General features: G+C 37.0%; 1 protein-coding gene across 1 annotated transcript; it reads left to right on the forward strand.

Moving 5' to 3' along the window:
• The first annotated feature begins 463 nt into the window (after positions 1 to 463).
• On the forward strand, positions 464 to 17,127 carry LOC120636809 (protein vms-1-like). The gene is given in 11 exon segments (XM_039908373.1): positions 464 to 929; positions 1,734 to 2,104; positions 3,762 to 4,037; positions 5,783 to 6,005; positions 7,211 to 7,299; positions 7,302 to 7,354; positions 11,810 to 12,116; positions 13,102 to 13,262; positions 15,008 to 15,149; positions 15,466 to 15,618; positions 16,984 to 17,127. Coding segments are annotated over 11 exon segments (2,043 nt in total). The 5' UTR covers positions 464 to 805.
• Positions 17,128 to 17,360: the final 233 nt, after the last annotated feature.

Genomic DNA, 17,360 nt, shown 5'->3' on the forward strand with positions numbered 1-17,360 from the left:
AAAGAGCAAGAATGTACCTACAGCCTTGGTTCTAGTTTAAAAATATAGTTTATTTTATCTGTAGTCTGGCTATCAAAAATAATATTTGTCAAATAGCAAGCTTTTCACGAACAACTACTATAGCAGCAGACATTTTTTTTTTTTTACTGACCTCTCTAGTTTGTGTCTATTCCAAGCTACTTGATACTGGCAAAGTACATTGTGCTGTTTTGGCACTACGAAAATCCATAAATCAAAACAAGAAGAGCAAGCTTTTTACATGTACTCGATATCTTTCATTCTTTTTTTTCTTCTGGCTTTACACAGATTAGCCAATGTCAGCTAGTGTCTTTCATTCTCGATATCAATGGCTTAGATCACTGCCATTTGGTATGGCCAAACTGTCATGTTTGCAGATACCTACCTAATCGATGTTGTCAACTTGACAATTCTTTTGAGATGGCAGACAGCAACCAAGTAGCAACTGTCCAGCAACTGTCAAAAGATTTGACAGAAGAACTGACAAAACCTAAAGTCAGCCGACTGATTAATGTAGGTAAATGGTTAGGTTTGACTTCTTTTTTTACAAAATGTGCTTAGTTTTATAAAGCTTAGTAATAAAATACATATTACACAACAATTTTTAATAACCCTCTGAGTTCTGACTTATACAGTATAGGAATCTGAAGTCCGCCATGTGATATTAGAATACAGTGTGCTTACATTATTAAATAACATATAAAATCAAATTTGGAATATCTTTTAAGAGTTACGTGTTTGGCATTATCGTATATTTCTAAAATAAGTAGTAGAAGCTTATTTCGCAATGTCACCGAAAACGGATGTAGTTAAAACGAACATGGTGAGAGTGTATGATTTAAATGAATATGAAAAGTTGCTTAGAGGCATAAGGGTGGCTGCTTGTATGATAACTGAATCACATCAAATTGGTAAGTTATGCTCACTTGTTTTTCATCCATATTGGTGTATGGTAAAATTAGTAAGAATTTATGATTGCACCATATTAACCACTACTTGTACAATTTTGGTTAATAAATTAATGTACAATAATAATAATAATGTTGGATATATTCAATTTTAAGATTTACTAAAAAAAAGTGTAATGAAAAAAGTTGAATATACTCACAACTTGTTTAGAAACACTTGCCCAATTTACAAAGCAACACCCTACCATTTAACTTTGTATGTAGACAATTCTATCTAATGGGATTAATGCAAAAGTGTGTTTGTTTGTCCTTCACACCACAAGTTAAAAGGATGGAGAGTTACATTGTAGAGTAACAGTTAGGTTGCTAACAGCCATGCATGTACTTGGGTAACACTGAAAGTTTTGAGGATAGACAAAATTTCAACAACTGGGTGTGTGGCTCGCTTTACAATTCCATGCCACTGTTCCCTAACCGTAGCTTTTCATGAGAATTCATGTAGAGGAGCCTCGATTGAGGCCTTCACTTGGCCTGTCCATCTAATCGCTGACCTATCACATGCTCTGGTGCCTTTTACTCTACCTTGAACCACCAGGCACTCAATGGACATCTCATTACGCCTGGACATGTGTCCAAAGAAACTGTGAATTCAGGCTTGAACTGAACAAGGTAGGGGCTTTTTGATGCTAAGTTTTTTCACTCCCAACTTTCTCCTCTCCTTTTCTTCTCAGGCACTCTCAGGGTCCATGTCTCAGAGGAGGAAAAGTTTAGTTGAATATAATATAATTTTACATTAACTATTTTCAGTGGATGAAGCCAGTGTATTAAAACGTCTAAACACTTTGACAATCAATGGTGCTACAGATGGCAACTGCTGCTCATGTTGTGGAATTGGCCCATTTACGTCTAGATCCCAGCAAACCGCCCATTATAAACACCACTGGCACACCCATAACTTGAAAAGGAAACTCTTTGGAAAAGCTGCTCTGACTTTAGGACAGTTTAGTTCTAGAAATGGTACGTACAATATTATTTAATTAGGAGAAAGAATCTCTCTACATCTGCTCACCTTAAACTCTCAGTATTTTACATTTTTTTGTATTACTACACAGCACTATTCTACAATTTTCCTTCATGTTGTATCACATTCTTATCTAATAATTCTTAACAGCTGCAAAGCTTGAAACTAGTTTATTAATAATCAATATACAGTAAAATACAGTCAGTGTCATCATCATATCAACCCATTACCGGCCCACTACAGGGCATGGGTCTCCTCAGACGATGAGAAGGGATTAAGGCTGTAATCCACCATGCTTGTCCAGTGCGGATTGGTGGACTCTTCACATCTTTGAGAACATTATGGAAAGATCTCAGGCATGCAGGTTTCCTCACAATGTTTTCCTTTACCATTGAAGCAGGTTATATCTTAATTATTTAAAAAACCACACACTTTGAAAGGTTAGATGTGTGTGGTGGGATTCGAATTTGGCCCACCAAAAGTGAAGTCAAGCTCTTGACCACTGGGTTATCACCGATTCTCCTGTGTGAAATTACAGTGTGATTTGAAAACCACTCTGTTACAAGGCCTGAATTGGGAATCAAACCTGTAAAGTGACATTTCTTGCTAGCTAACAACTGGGCCAGCAAGGCACTAAAATTAAATCCTTAATAAACTGTTAGTTGACATTGCCTATTTCACAACACTAGCAAATTTCTCAGCTTTACATTTAGTTCCTGATATATTAAAATTAGTCTAAGAGTGTGTAACATTTTCTTAAATTTGCATGTTCTGAAGGCGCAAAGCTCATGACTGAGACATATGACTGTCTGAGTGGACTGGTTTCTGTTTCCTTTAAGAAACTAGATCATTCTACTGTCTACAATTGTTTATCACTAAATAAATATAAATAAATTAAAAAAAAAAGAAACCATAGCTTGTGTTATTTGTACTAAGATATCTGATGAATATTTATTTATGAACTAGTGTACCCAGCCAGCTTCGCCGGGCTAGATTTTGCTTTATATTATTTAAACAATAAACTTACATCATTCATTTTTTAATTTAAGTCTCATAATATATTAAATCATTTATTTCTCTCAGTATTCATTCTCTTCTATTCTCTTCTCGAGCGGGTGAAGATCATTATCTACACCCATGTACACCCAACAATAGAATATCATCATAGTAAATAAAAGCTTTATTTGACAGTGTGACAGTTCAAAAATAGGAGTGCTCCGATCGTCACCAAACTTTACAGGATTACTCGCCAAGAGATTCAATCCGGAGATTCCCTGAAAGTTTCATTGAAATCGGTCGAGCCGTTTCGGAGCCTATACGGAACATACCCACACACTTTCTCTTTTATAAATATAGAAGATAGATGATATAAACAAATAGAAGCGGCGATAGCCTAGTGGGTAACTGTGGGCTTCAACTTTTCTTTCGTGGAGACAGAGTTCGAGCTCTGGCATGCACCACTAACTTTTTGAAGTTATTTGCTTTCTTAATTTCTTTTCCTTTGAACGGGGAAGGAAAACATCGTGAAGAAACCTGCATGTCTGAGCCCTTTCCATAACGTTCTCAAGGGTATGTGAAGTCTACCAATCCGCACTTGGCCAGCATAGACTACGGTCTAAACCGTTCTTATTCTGTACCTGTGGGTACTTATTATATACAATGAACCCAAACACTGAAAAACATTCATGTTCACCGCAAAAACACTCTCCAGCTGTACATTTGTACATTGTCATAATGCATTTCGGTTCCTATATTACACAAAAGGTTTTTAATTTATACCAACAGATTTCCTCAAGATTTGCACAAATTTGTAGGAGGAGCTGTCAACAGATGGAGGTGATGCGTGGGTTGAGCGTTGCCAACGTCTCGCGATCGGTGGCTATCAACGCTGGGCGATCTTGATGGTTTCCGGTGGCCACTTTGCTGGGGCCATCTTCTCCGGAGGAGTTCCTGTTGTTCATAAGACCCATCATTCGTATGTGACTCGGAGGGGACAAGGCCAGGCTCAAGTTAATAGAGATCAGCACGGCAATGCCCCAAGGTCTTCTGGTGCAAGTTTAAGGAGGTACAATCAGGCGCAATTTTTACAAGTAAGTTGTTTATTTTTCTAAACATTATGACTCCTTTTTGACGACCTGCCTAGCGCAACGGCCTGTGAATTTAAGTTGGAGATCCCGGATTCGGTTAATAATTCTGAAATTTTTCTGGTCTGGTCTGGTTGGAGACTTTGGTCGTGACTAGTTACCACCCTACCGACAAAGACGTGCCGCTAAGCGTGCAGATGTGATGTCTCGTAGAGACCAAGTAGGAGTATGTCTACCATACTCCCTAACAGGCTAGCACGCTACCATCTTATCCTGCAAATTCACTTACCACCATGTGCGATTGCAAGAAAGGGCTAAGGTGTAGTCCGGGGTATGGTCTCAGAAGAAGCCCACAACAAACGGGTGTTCTTTTTTGTTATCACCATCTCACATTGTCATTTAAAATTATTAGAAGAGCAAACTAGTTAGAGCTATAAACTACATATTAATGCATCCCACAGTGTCACATCGCCTTTAACATTAATTGACATCTTGGAGATGTCTCTTAAAAAGTTCAGTTTGTATTAAACGTAAGCTTATAGAAAAGTCCTATTATAGTATAAAGGACTACGTAAACGATAAAAAAGCTTGGGTGTAAATTATTGCTCTAACTACGTTGCTCTTCTAATAATACAAAATGAATTTTAATTGTGAGATGGTGATAACAAAAAAAAAACACCCGGCTAAGTTTGTTGTGGGCTTCTTCTTAGACCAGGACGCGTTTGGAACCCTCGTAGCTTTAGTTTTAAGTTTACGAATGTGGTTATCGCCATCATCTCACTACCGTGTAATCCTTATGTACGCATCAAAAGTGCCACCTATGGGCCTACTTGAATAAAGATACTTTTGACTTTGACTTTGACTTTATAACTAAGCGTTTCTAACTTTTCTTATTTTAGCTCGGCTTTGTTGCAACGTGATTTTAAATAGCCCACAATCTTTTGAATTCGCCCAAGAATTGAGATATGAAATACAATTAAGATTTTACAAATCAGATTGTTAGTTCCAGAGACTACGCGATAATAGATAAGATATAGAAATAACTAGATTATTAGTAAAGATTAACTGTACCGAATCTAGCGGCCTACTTCCATTGCTTAACGCAGTATTATTTTTAAATGACAGTTAATTTGGGAGATCTCGGAACGTGGTCGCTTATTTGGGCCACATAAGATGGCTCAGAGTCACTTAGCGGGCTATGGAGAGAGTTATGCTAGGAGTATCTCTACGTGAATCAGAAATGAGGAGATCTGTAGAAGAACTAGCCAGCGAGTCGCGAAGCTGAAGTGGCAATGGGCACATAGCTCGGAAAACCGATGGACGTTGGGGCCTTAAGGTGCTGGAATTTCGAATTAAGGTCGAAATTCCAGCCCCTTTTGTGTAACGCAGGTCGGCCTCCAACGAGGTGGACAGACGATATCAGGCGAGTCCTTGGATTGTGGAACTACCTACAGAAGACCTATGTCCAGTCAATTGGTTAAAATAATTATTATAAATAGAATAGAATAGAATAGAAAAATTGTATTGCTTTAACTGTGTACATTTTTTTGTACGCATCAATATGTCCTATATTACATGAGAAATATGTACACTGTTGGTGGCGACAGACTACAGATTATAATTCCCACAGACTAAAAAAACTTTATTAATATTGGAATAATGTTACTTTAACCGGTGGCAATAAGGGGGCTGTCAGAAGTAGCAAATATTAATCATATTTTTATCTCTCATATTTCATATTCCATTTTCAGCATGTCCAAGACATTATGGCCAGTTGGATAGAAGACCTGAGGGGTTGTTACCTAATACTCTACCGCGCTTCCGGCTCGCTTAACCAATCTGCTTTATTCGGCAAGAATTCCCCATTGACCCGGGAGGACCCTCGTGTGAGGGCGCTACCTTTTCCAACCCGTAAACCTACTTATAAAGAAGTGAAGAGGGTCCATGAAACAGTTGCCAGCGTGGAGGTGTACGGTGAGATATTAACAAGAATTATTTGTACTTACTGGATGCTTGGAGTTCTACACCAGAGGCTTTTAATCGAATTAAAAACAAAACTTTATTCACAAAAAAGTTACAGCCTGTTTTGCTTTGCCATTGGTCTAAACCTCTGGTTCGGAGAAAAACAATATCCGGACGACTAGGCGGTTTAGGTTAAGAATAACAAATAAGTGTTAGTAGTAAAAACTGAAAATATTAAAAATATTAAGCTTCATTGTGACAAAAGCTTCATGGCCTGAGAGTTTTGCATAATGGGCCAGCGTGGTGAACTACGGCCTAAACCCTCTCATTGTGAGAGGAGACCCGTGACCTGCATCGGGCCGGTAATGGGTTGACATGATGAAACTAAACTTTTATTTGATTATTAATTTTAATTATATTAGACGTAGGACCTATTCGCTGTAAGTTTATCTTCTGCGTCACTGTTTAGTCTTCAGTTCCACAAAACAAAAATGTAATAATATATATATATACTCGTAAATATATAATATCGCTAATTTGCGACAAGGATGACATAACTTTTAAGTAGACAAAAAATCTAGTTTAAACTAAAATGAGGACCTTTTTTTAAATAAAAAACGGGTAACCGAATTATGAAATCCATTTAAAGGATGCAAGTGTATTTCTTAAGGATTCATCCTGTACAATTATTAAATCTAAAGAAGCACATTTATTTTTCCATACAAACTAATTCATAAAAAACAGTAAGTGTTTACTTATGACAACCCTATTGAACATAAAAGATCGACCCACGCATAGTACCTAAGCTACGCGACGCGTACCTTATAAAGTGATAGGAGTCGCATGATTTTAATTTGGCATGTAATGTTAGGACTGTACCTGATTTCTTTCAGTAAAAACTAAAGTAGTGCTCTAAAACTATTAGCGGTGCGGCTTCACAGATACGTCTCAGAGACAGTAAATAATATATTTATTGTATCTGTCTCAGAGACAGTATATAATATACCTCTAAGGCACGTGAAGTTTTATTTAGTTTTTCATTAACACGTTGTATAAGATAAGGGCGGGAGCTATACTTTTCGATTTGAAAAAAAAAATTGTCAAAGTAAAATATGTTTTAAAGTTTGTTGGCCTTTTAATAGTGAAGCTCATGTTTGTATTTTTTTTAATGTGAAAAAAAAACATGAAATTTTATGTTTGTAAATATGTGTGCTTAGATACCATGGAGCTATTCCAAAAAGCATTGATCGCTTCGACCAGCAAGCCAGCTACTAAAACGGGCTCTGAAACATCAAGTGCATTGATCGTAACAAGAAAACGCAGAAGGGTCAGAGCAAACCGATCGATAGAGCTAAATCAAGGTAAGTAACCTAAACCATCTACTTCTAACCTGAGTACCTTAAAGCAATAGCAATCAAGTTTAATTAAAACTAAAATGTAATTTATTTTTAGTTGGTATACCATTTAAACCGAAGTCGGTTTTTTTGTATGTAATTTTTTTTACTACAGTTTAACAGTAACATAGCAAATATTGGTAACTCGACATATTAGGACTATCCGAAACGAGAAAAGCAGGATGCCATATTGAAGAACATAGAGATTACATACTATGCTACTCAGGCTTAAAGAAAGGAATACATGGAGTCGGCTTCCTCATAAATAAAAAATTTAAAAACCACATAGTAAACTTTCAAGGGTTATCTGACAGAGTCGCTATCTTACAATTACTCAACAATAGCAAATTACTCTCCATAATTCAAGTCTACGCTCCAACAAAAGGCGCTAACGAGGAAGATATCACGACGTTCTACGACACCCTAAGGGCAGCTCAAACCACAGCAGGCAAGAACTGTATAGTAATGGGCGACTTCAACTCAAAGATAGGAGCTCCAACGCCTAACGAAAAACGTATAATGGGAAAATTTGGCGTAGGTACAAGAAACAACAGAGGAGAACAACTAATACAATATGCTAACGAAAACAACCTTTCAATAATGAATACCTATTATAAGATGAAATCCAACTCGAGATGGACTTGGCGTTCACCTGATGGCAAGACACTAAATGAAATCGACTTTATACTAACCGATACACGAAAAGTTTTTAACAACGTAGAAATACTTCACAAGATTTATTTCTCCTCGGATCACAGGCTGGTCCGAGCAAAAATATGCCTACAAAAAATTAAAAAGAGTCGAGCGAGCTTCAGCAAGAAATTACCACAACTAAACTGCGAAGTTGAGATAGAGATGTACAGAAAACACCTGATAGAGCACCAGAAAGAAGTGTGTTGTCAGGAGGGCGACACCGTCCAGACCTATTACAATAAATTAGAACGTTACATAACTCTAGGCCTTCAAGCTACAAAACCTACCCTTAAAAAGGAACCTAAGAAAGGTATAATTACCGATAGCACTAAAAAGCTCATTGCAAGACGATACCAACTTCAAAACACAAAACCTAAAACCCCCGAAATTAAAAGGGAACTAAGCGCTTTGTATAAAAGGGTGCCTCGGGCAATAAAGTCAGACTACAAAAAACATAGACACGCAATAATAGAAAAAAATCTCATTGAAAGAGGCAGCATAAAACGCGCCAACAGAGAGTTAAAACAACATAGGATGTGGATACCTAGCTTGACAGAACAGAAAATAGTATCCAAAGACAGATTGAGTATTCTTGAAGTGGCCACGACATTTTATAAACAGCTCTACAGCGACACACAAACTGACAGACATAACACATATACCACCAGCCAACGCCCCACAATCAATACAACAGATATCGAAGACTGGAGTGAGTATGAAATAATAAAAGAAATTAAACGGTTAAAAATGGAAAAAAGCCCCGGTCCTGACAACATTCCCAATGCTGCTCTTAAAACAGCTACGGACCTGTTAATTAATCCCATTAATAACCTTTTTAAACTTATAAAGTGCAGTCAAAAGGTCCCCAATCAATGGGCTGAGTCGCACATAACCCTACTCTACAAAAAAGGTGATCCAAAGGATATAAGAAATTACAGACCCATTAGTCTGTTAAACAGCCTCTACAAGCTATTCTCTTCCTGCCTCCTCAACAGAATAACCCCACAAATAGATAACCAACAACCGATAGAGCAAGCTGGCTTTCGTTCCGGGTTCTCTACCACTGACCACATACACACCATCGAACAAATTCTTGAAAAGTATTGCGAATACCAGAAACCCCTATATTTAGCTTTCATCGATTACAAAAAAGCTTTCGACACAATATTTTACGACTCTATATGGGAAGCACTAGCTCAGAATAATATACACAGTGTCTACATTAACATTATCAAAGACGTGTACGTTAAAAGCGTAAGCAAAGTGAAGCTAGAGACGCTCGGATCATTATTTCCAGTCAAAAGAGGAGCTAAACAAGGCGACCCACTCTCACCTAAGATTTTCATAGCAGTACTAGAGACAGTTTTCAAAACACTGAAATGGGATAACTTTGGAATTAGCGTTGATAACAAAAGGTTACAACACCTTCGATTTGCCGATGACGTGGTCTTGCTTACTGAAAATTGTACCGAACTGCAATACATGTTAAAAACCCTACAAGCTGCTAGCAGGAAAGTAGGCCTAGAGATCAACCTAGAGAAAACAAAGCTGATTACCAATACGACCCATATCTCTATATATATCGACGATGTAGAAATAGAATATGTAGAAGATTTTGTCTATCTAGGAAAACAAATCTCCTTCAAACCGCAAAATACTCTTGAAGAAGTGGAAAGAAGAGTATCAAAAACATGGAATAGATATTGGTCACTCCGAGAGGTATTTAAGGGCCAGTTACCTTTACGACTTAAGAAACTGGCTATGGATTCCTGTTTACTCCCATGCCTAACTTATGGTGCCCAAACCTGGACCCACACCAATAAAACAAAAAATAAATTGACAACCTGCCAAAGAGCAATGGAGCGTAGCTTATTGAACATTAGAAAAATTCAAAAGTTTAACTCACTTGATATCAGAGCAGAAACGAAAGTCATAGACTTCTTGTCACACGCGCTGAAACTAAAATGGCAATGGGCCGGACACATAGCCAGGCTGACTGACGACAGGTGGACCAAGAAAGTTACAACATGGACTGGCCCTAAAGGAAAAAGAAAACGAGGCAGACCCAAATCTAAATGGGCAGACGACATCTGCAGGATAGCCGGGACAGACTGGGTAAAGAAAGCCTCGCAACGAGGATCCTGGAAAGCTCTGGAGGAGGCCTATACCCGTAAGGGGTTCTCATCCACACATGACAAATAACACAATAAATGAAACATTATAATAATATCAATAATAAGTTACAATAACAATAAAAACCAAATGACCAAACTAATAAGAAAATACTATGACAAAAACAAAAAAAAAAAAAAAAAAAACATATACATATAACTGCGACAATATAAAGATACTAAGTATACAAAAAAAGTACATATATACACTGACATGAAAACATGAAACTTATGCTGAGTAAATGCACGGTAATAAAAATTAACTCTGGTCAAGACTTATCTGTAAAATTTTGTATAAAATAGAATTTAAAAATCAATGTAAACTTTATATATTTGGAATGAGAAATAAATGGCTTTTTTATTTTTTTATTTTTTATTTATTTTTATATACCATTTAAACCGAAGTCGGTTTTTTTGTATGTAATTTTTTTTACTACAGTTTAACAGTAACATAGCAAATATTGGTAATAAAGTAATCTAAAGTATACTTTAGATTATATTTTGGTAACCCCAATAGTCATGATAACAGTAACAAAGAATCTCTTAAATATTGTATTTATCTAATGATATATCAAGACTCATCAAACCGAGGCAAAAAAAAAAAAAGAATGTATTGTTATATTCGAAGTGAGATTGGTATTTATTTTCAGTAAATAAAACTGCAAAATCTGACGAGCCGTTGTCGTGACAGGCTAAACGCTGAATTCAAAATTATGACGTCACGTCTATATAATCATAATTTTACACCGCTTGGGTTTAGAACATCTCTTCGTATATCAAGTATTTTGTGATTTCGAACTATAAGTTGCGAAGTTTTTGTTGCTAATACCAAAATTTATAATCTTTAGCTTTGGAACACGGACTAAGTCAACGTCTAATTTGTCTATGGCGTCACGAGTGCGGCCGTGACAGCGTTTTGACAGCAAATACGTTTTTAAATATAATTTGCAATTTGTATCAAGAAAACCTTTAATTTCTGCAAAAATAAGATACTTTTTGGATAGTTGGTTGGTTAGTGGCCGACTGGCGCAGTGGGCAGCGACCCTGCTTTCTGAGTCCAAAGCCGTGGGTTCGATTACCACAGCTGGAAAATATTTATGTGATGAACATGAAAGTTTTTCAGTGTCTGGGTGTTTATCTGTATATTATAAGTATGTATGTATATTATTCATAGAAATATTCATCAGTCATCTTAGTACCCATAACACAAGCTACGCTTACTTTGGGGCTAGATGGACATGTGTGTATTGTCGTATTATATTTATTTATTTATAGTGTAGATACTTCCGTACATCATAGGGCAGTTTTTCAAAAATTAGTCATTATGTATAATATAGTCTAGAAAGCTTGCTTAAGAGTCATCAATTTTATTTACTTATTGCAGTAAAATGTTTAGTACCTTGTGGATATTTTAGTTACATATATTCAAATCTAAAATTCTTTATTTAAATAGGCCTATCACGGCCACCAATAAGCCTTCATATTACCAGTAACAGTAATCTACGATTAGTAACATTATTCCAGTAACAAATATTTCAGTAAAAGTTATTTTTTTCAGGGAACGCACACCCCGTGAACTCCCCACGCAAATCGTATCAAGCGAAGTCGAAGAATCTTGTTTCATTGACTCTGAGACTCCAGTGGGTTGGATAAAGACCCTTTCAGAGCAAAGCACCAACGGGGTGATCACTGACTCTCGAAAAGACCTCCTAAATGACTGCGCGATTGACAACTCCTCCGATAGTGAGCAGACTAACGTGGCTGTGAAAAAAGAAAATAATGTAAAAGTGCAAAAGAAAAAGAAGGTAGAAGTTAAACAGACGGTCAAGAAGCCGCCGTTGAAAATATCAGCGAATGTTAAACAGGTTTGTCAGTAGCATTCGTACTATATTTTGATGACCTACCGGTGAGCGCCATAGTTTTAAGTTGGAGGTCACCGGTTCGATTCCTGGCCAGGGTAATTTGGGAATTTATAATTTCTAAATTTCCTCTGGGCTGGTCTAGTAATTCTATCGACAAAGACGTGCCGCTAAGCGATTTAGCGTTCCGGTACGATGTTGCGTAGAAACTGATAAGGGTTGTGGGTTTTTATAAAACTGCCATACTCACTAATATGTTAGGCCGCTACCATCTTAGATTGCATCATCACTTTTAGCGCGGTGTGCATGCGTTGGTTTTAAATACGTGGTAGGGTGTGTTTTTTTATTGATTTAATGCATTAATTAACCGTAATAAAAAAAAAAAAGTATTTTCTCCATAACCTATAAGTGTGGCAAAATGTCGCACTTCTCCGTCCGCGCAATTTTCATAAAAAGTTTTACAAAGTTTTTGCTTAAAATGAAAATCGTAATAATACTTCACAGGCTTTAGAGGTACATTATAGAAACCGAAAACCTAATAGTTTTTGAGTAAACCACTGCCATAGTTTTTACTGAAATAAAGAAATAAGATAGAGCCCTAACATCACATGCAAAATTAAAATAATGTGACTCCTATCACTTTATTAGGTACGCGTCAACGTAGGTACTATGCGCGTGTCAGTCTTTTATCTTCAATAGGGTTGTCATAAACACTTAGAATGTTTTGAGTTCGTTTGTATGTAAAAATAAATATGCTCCTTTCGATTCGATTTTACAGGGTGATTCCTTATGAAATATACTTATGCATCCTTCAAATTTATTTCGCAGTTCGGTTACACGTTGTATAGATTGTTTATAAATTATCTTAGGACCCATAATACAAGGTTGGTTTAGATGGCGATGTGTGCATTGATGTAATATATTTATTTAATGAAGGTGTGATTGTTAGGGTTTTATTATGTTTTAAAGAATACGATACGATTCTCCACAGATGTGGAAAATAATATCGGGCAAGGATCTAAACTCCTTGGAGACTATACTGGAAGATTTCGAGGCAGCTGAACTCGAAGCGGCTTGCAACACTCAAGACCCAGTGGATGGCAACACCGCACTGCACAAAGCGGCTATTGCGGAGAAACCTGAAATGGTGACGTGAGTATATAATTTTTTTTTTTTTTACTACGACAATACACACATCGCCATCTAGCCCCAAAGTAAGCGTAGCTTGTGTTATGGGTACTAAGATGACTGATCAATATTTTTATGAATATAATACATATAAATACTTATAATATACAGATAAACACCCAGACACTGAAAAACAATCATGTTTATCACACAAAACATTTTCCAGTTGTGGGAATCGAACCCACGGCCTAGGACTCAGAAAGCAGTGTCGCTGCCCACTGCGCCAGTCGGCCGTCAAATATAACTGTTTTATTAAAGCTCTCATTCCACGCTAAGTTGGGCCAGAACATAGAAATCTTAATAACAATACACTAGAAATGGCATTTAGTATTTTATTATTTTATTGACTCTATAATTTATCCTTTTTCTTTATTTTTTTAAAATTATTAACAATGCTTAAATATTAAATAAAAAAACTTCCACCTTCCGCTTGCGGGGCTTTTGAATGCCCAAGCAACCGGCGCGGCGGTCAGGGCTCCAGAGTGAGGAACCTCGTCACAATACGCGCCGTTTCAAGGACTACTGCCTTCTGTATCCGACCCTAGATCCAACAACCAAGCGAAAGCTTCTTAAGATGTCGGTCGAAGCTTTTCGCGAGAAGACCATTGACCTGAAATGACGATCGGAACAATATCGGTCGACTCAACATTCCACATGGCGGTAATCTCGTGAGCAAGGTCCAAGTATTTAGATAATTTTCCTGTTCAGCTTTCACCAGATTATCGTCATGTGGAATAGTTATGTCAACAACGATTGCACGGCGCACTGATCGATATACTAGCACTATATCACAACATCACTATATTATTATTTTTATTATTAAACTCTTTATTTGTATACCAAAACATTAACATATACAAAATATAACAAAAACAGAAACATACAGAAAGAAGTAGATTTTAAGTATTCAATACTTAAAATCTTGCACTTGTTTTTCACAACGTCGTGCATAAGTTATTTGTTTATTTGGCAATGTGGTTTAAAAACTACTATAAGTTCTGTTGGGAGGCTTCGACCGTAGCTAGTTACAACCCTACCGAGACAGACGTGCCGCTAAGTGATTTAGCGTTCCGGTACTATGTCGCGCGGAAACCGATTAGGGGTATGGCAATACAACTGCTATACCCCTTACATAATGGTAACTGCCCGTTACCATCTTAAATTGCATCATAATTGGCCAGCTGGTGAGATTGCGGTCAAGGGCTAACTTGAGGAATTAAAAAAAAGTCGCCAGTGTAAAGATTTTAAACTAAAATTTTTGGTAAAAATAGTCTACTAAAACAGTCATGCGACTAGGTGGAATTACCCGTTTTGACTATTTTTAAGAGATATTACAAATGTTTTGTTTAACACGACAAGGTGACGCGTACATAACACGTCACCATTAAGTTATTAAGATTTCTATCGGCCGGAACAATATCGTCGTCGCCTTCCACTCACTTCAATTAACCTTTGGGTACTCGTACTGTACTTAACTCGCCTTAAGTCGCAGGTGTAAGTTTACATAAGTCTACCTATTTGATCGCGTGAAAGCTATCTAAGATTTGTGTGGAATCTAAACAGCGCCATCTAGTTCAAAATTCAAAATTCATTTATTTAAAGTAGGCCTAATATAAGCACTTTGCTTGCTTGAATGCTTCTTTTTCTGGAAGCTGCGGTGATGTTCTCTTTCTACGGAAAGCTACGACAAAATTTCTCGTTTTTTACAGTCAAATCCTCACCGCCGGTGGTGACCCGTGCATACGTAACCACGCGCTTCAAACTCCATACGCCGCATCTCCCCACCAGGACACGCGTATTGCCTTCCGTTTGTTTCAGGCTCAGTTTCCGGATAAATACAATTACAATAAGGTAAGTTATATGTAATTAATATATATGTATCAAATTCAAATTCAAAAATGTTTGATTCATGTAGACTTTATCACAGGCACTTATGAAGCGTTCATACATTTAACATGTTACACTAATGTTAGTGTATTAAAAAACTAAATAAAAACAAAAGCGGACAAAGTCGCGGGCACCAGCTTGTGATGATATAATATTGGTATAGATTTCTCCACTCTCGCACAGAAACATCTTGAGCAAGAGAAAGAGCGGAAACTTTCTCTTACCACAGACATATACTACGTTTAATAAACTTCTCTTTCTTTCTCCCTCTCTTTTTTAGTCTCACATCCCCGGCCCTGTCACACCGGAACAGCTTGAGCAAGAGAAAGAGCGGAAAGCGCAGCAGAAGAAAGCAAAGAGACAGCGGGACAAGGAAAAACAAGCTGAGAAGAACAAGATAAATAATTTCCTGAACATGACTGATGTTCAGAAGGTAAACCTAAAATGCTTTATTTACTCGAATTCTCGATTCTTCTACAAATAATTTATAAATACTTCTATAGAAACTATACACACATAACGTGTACATGAAAACCGAAATATTACTTCAAAGTATTTTAGAGGTACATTATTTACTATCTCTGAGACTTATCTGTAAAACCGAAACGCTAATAATATTTGAGTTTTTACTGAAAGAAAGAAAATCATTACAAATATACTACGCAAATACACACATACATACATCCTTTCCATCACATGCAAAATTAAAATCAAGTCACTCGCGTATCGAAGTATCGTAGTATCGCGTAGCGTAGATACTATGCGCGTGTCGGTTTTGTATCTTCAATAGGGTTGTCAAAAGTAAATATTTTAACTAGTTTGTATGGAAAAATAAACATGCTTCTTTTGATTTAATATTTTTACAGAGTCATTCCTTATGAAATATACTAATGCAACCTTCAACAGGTATTTTGTTTACTGCCATCATACTAGCGATACCATCTTTTGCGAAAAATTATCCATCTCTGCTCAGCGTGGTGATAATGAGCTAACCCTCCCGGTGGGAGAGGTCTTTTGTCCAGCAGTTGACTATTATATGATATTGATGAGTCTCAACACCTCAGAAAAGATGACCCCATCTTTTTATATAATCCACATCGGATATAGATATCGGGACGGAGTGGATGAAAGCTGCCCAAGACAGAAAAGTGTGGAAAGATATGGAGGAGGCTTTCACCCATCCTTTGGGATTCATCTAACATAAGGACTAACATACACTAACTTAGGATTTATTAAAAATCACACTAACAAAGAACTAACACATGTAGTTTGGAAGAATTGAAACATTTTGTAAATTTAAATGGAATAAGCGTATGAAGTAAGGGGCGATAGCGCAGGAGTGTAGGAGCAGATAGTGCGTAGGAGCTTGTGCGAGTTCGAACCCCATCACGCACCTCCAAGTTTTCTAAGTTATGTGCGTTTTTTTAAGAAATTAAAATATCACTTGCTTCAACGGTGAAGGAATAAACTGTGTGGAAATCTGCATGCCTCAGAGTTACTGTTCTCAAATGTGTTTGGAGTCCACCAAACCGCGCTGGGCCAGCGTGGTGGACTACGGCCTTAACCCCTTTTCATTGTGGGAGGAGTCCCGTGCCTCGTAGTGGGCCGGTAATGATGAAATGCAGCTTTATTACTATTTTACCTATCATTTATTTATATATGTACTTCTTTTCTTTAATTTTCAACAGTGAAATAATAAAAACACCTGCCCTGCGATGTGTTTCAATTTTCTGACCAATCTGAATACGGATCAATAATAACTTACTTTTTTATGATACAAAAAAAAATTATTTTACAGGTAAGAGCTGATCTCATAATGAGATGCTTCCTATGCGGGTCGAAGCTCCCAAGGCCTCCGTTTGAGTACAACAACTATTCATTTTGCTCCATCAAGTGTTTACAGAACCATCGGAATTTACGACCTTTGCATAATAGCGCGTAAAAAAAAAAGTTAATTCATTTTATTAACCCCCGACGCAAAACGACGAGTTGTTATGATTTTGAGGTGTCTGTGCGTGAGTCTGTTTGTGGCATGGTGTTTCCAGAACGGTGGAATCGATTTTGGTTTTGTTTTATTTGTTACAATGGTGAATTGGTCGAAACTGTCCTAAGATGCAAATCGGTCCAAGATGGCGGATAATATATTGTTTTACAACTGTCAAAATATGGGTATCA

The sequence above is a fragment of the Pararge aegeria genome, assembly GCF_905163445.1.
Source record: "Pararge aegeria chromosome W unlocalized genomic scaffold, ilParAegt1.1 SUPER_W_unloc_2, whole genome shotgun sequence".
Taxonomy (NCBI): Eukaryota; Metazoa; Arthropoda; class Insecta; order Lepidoptera; family Nymphalidae; genus Pararge; species Pararge aegeria.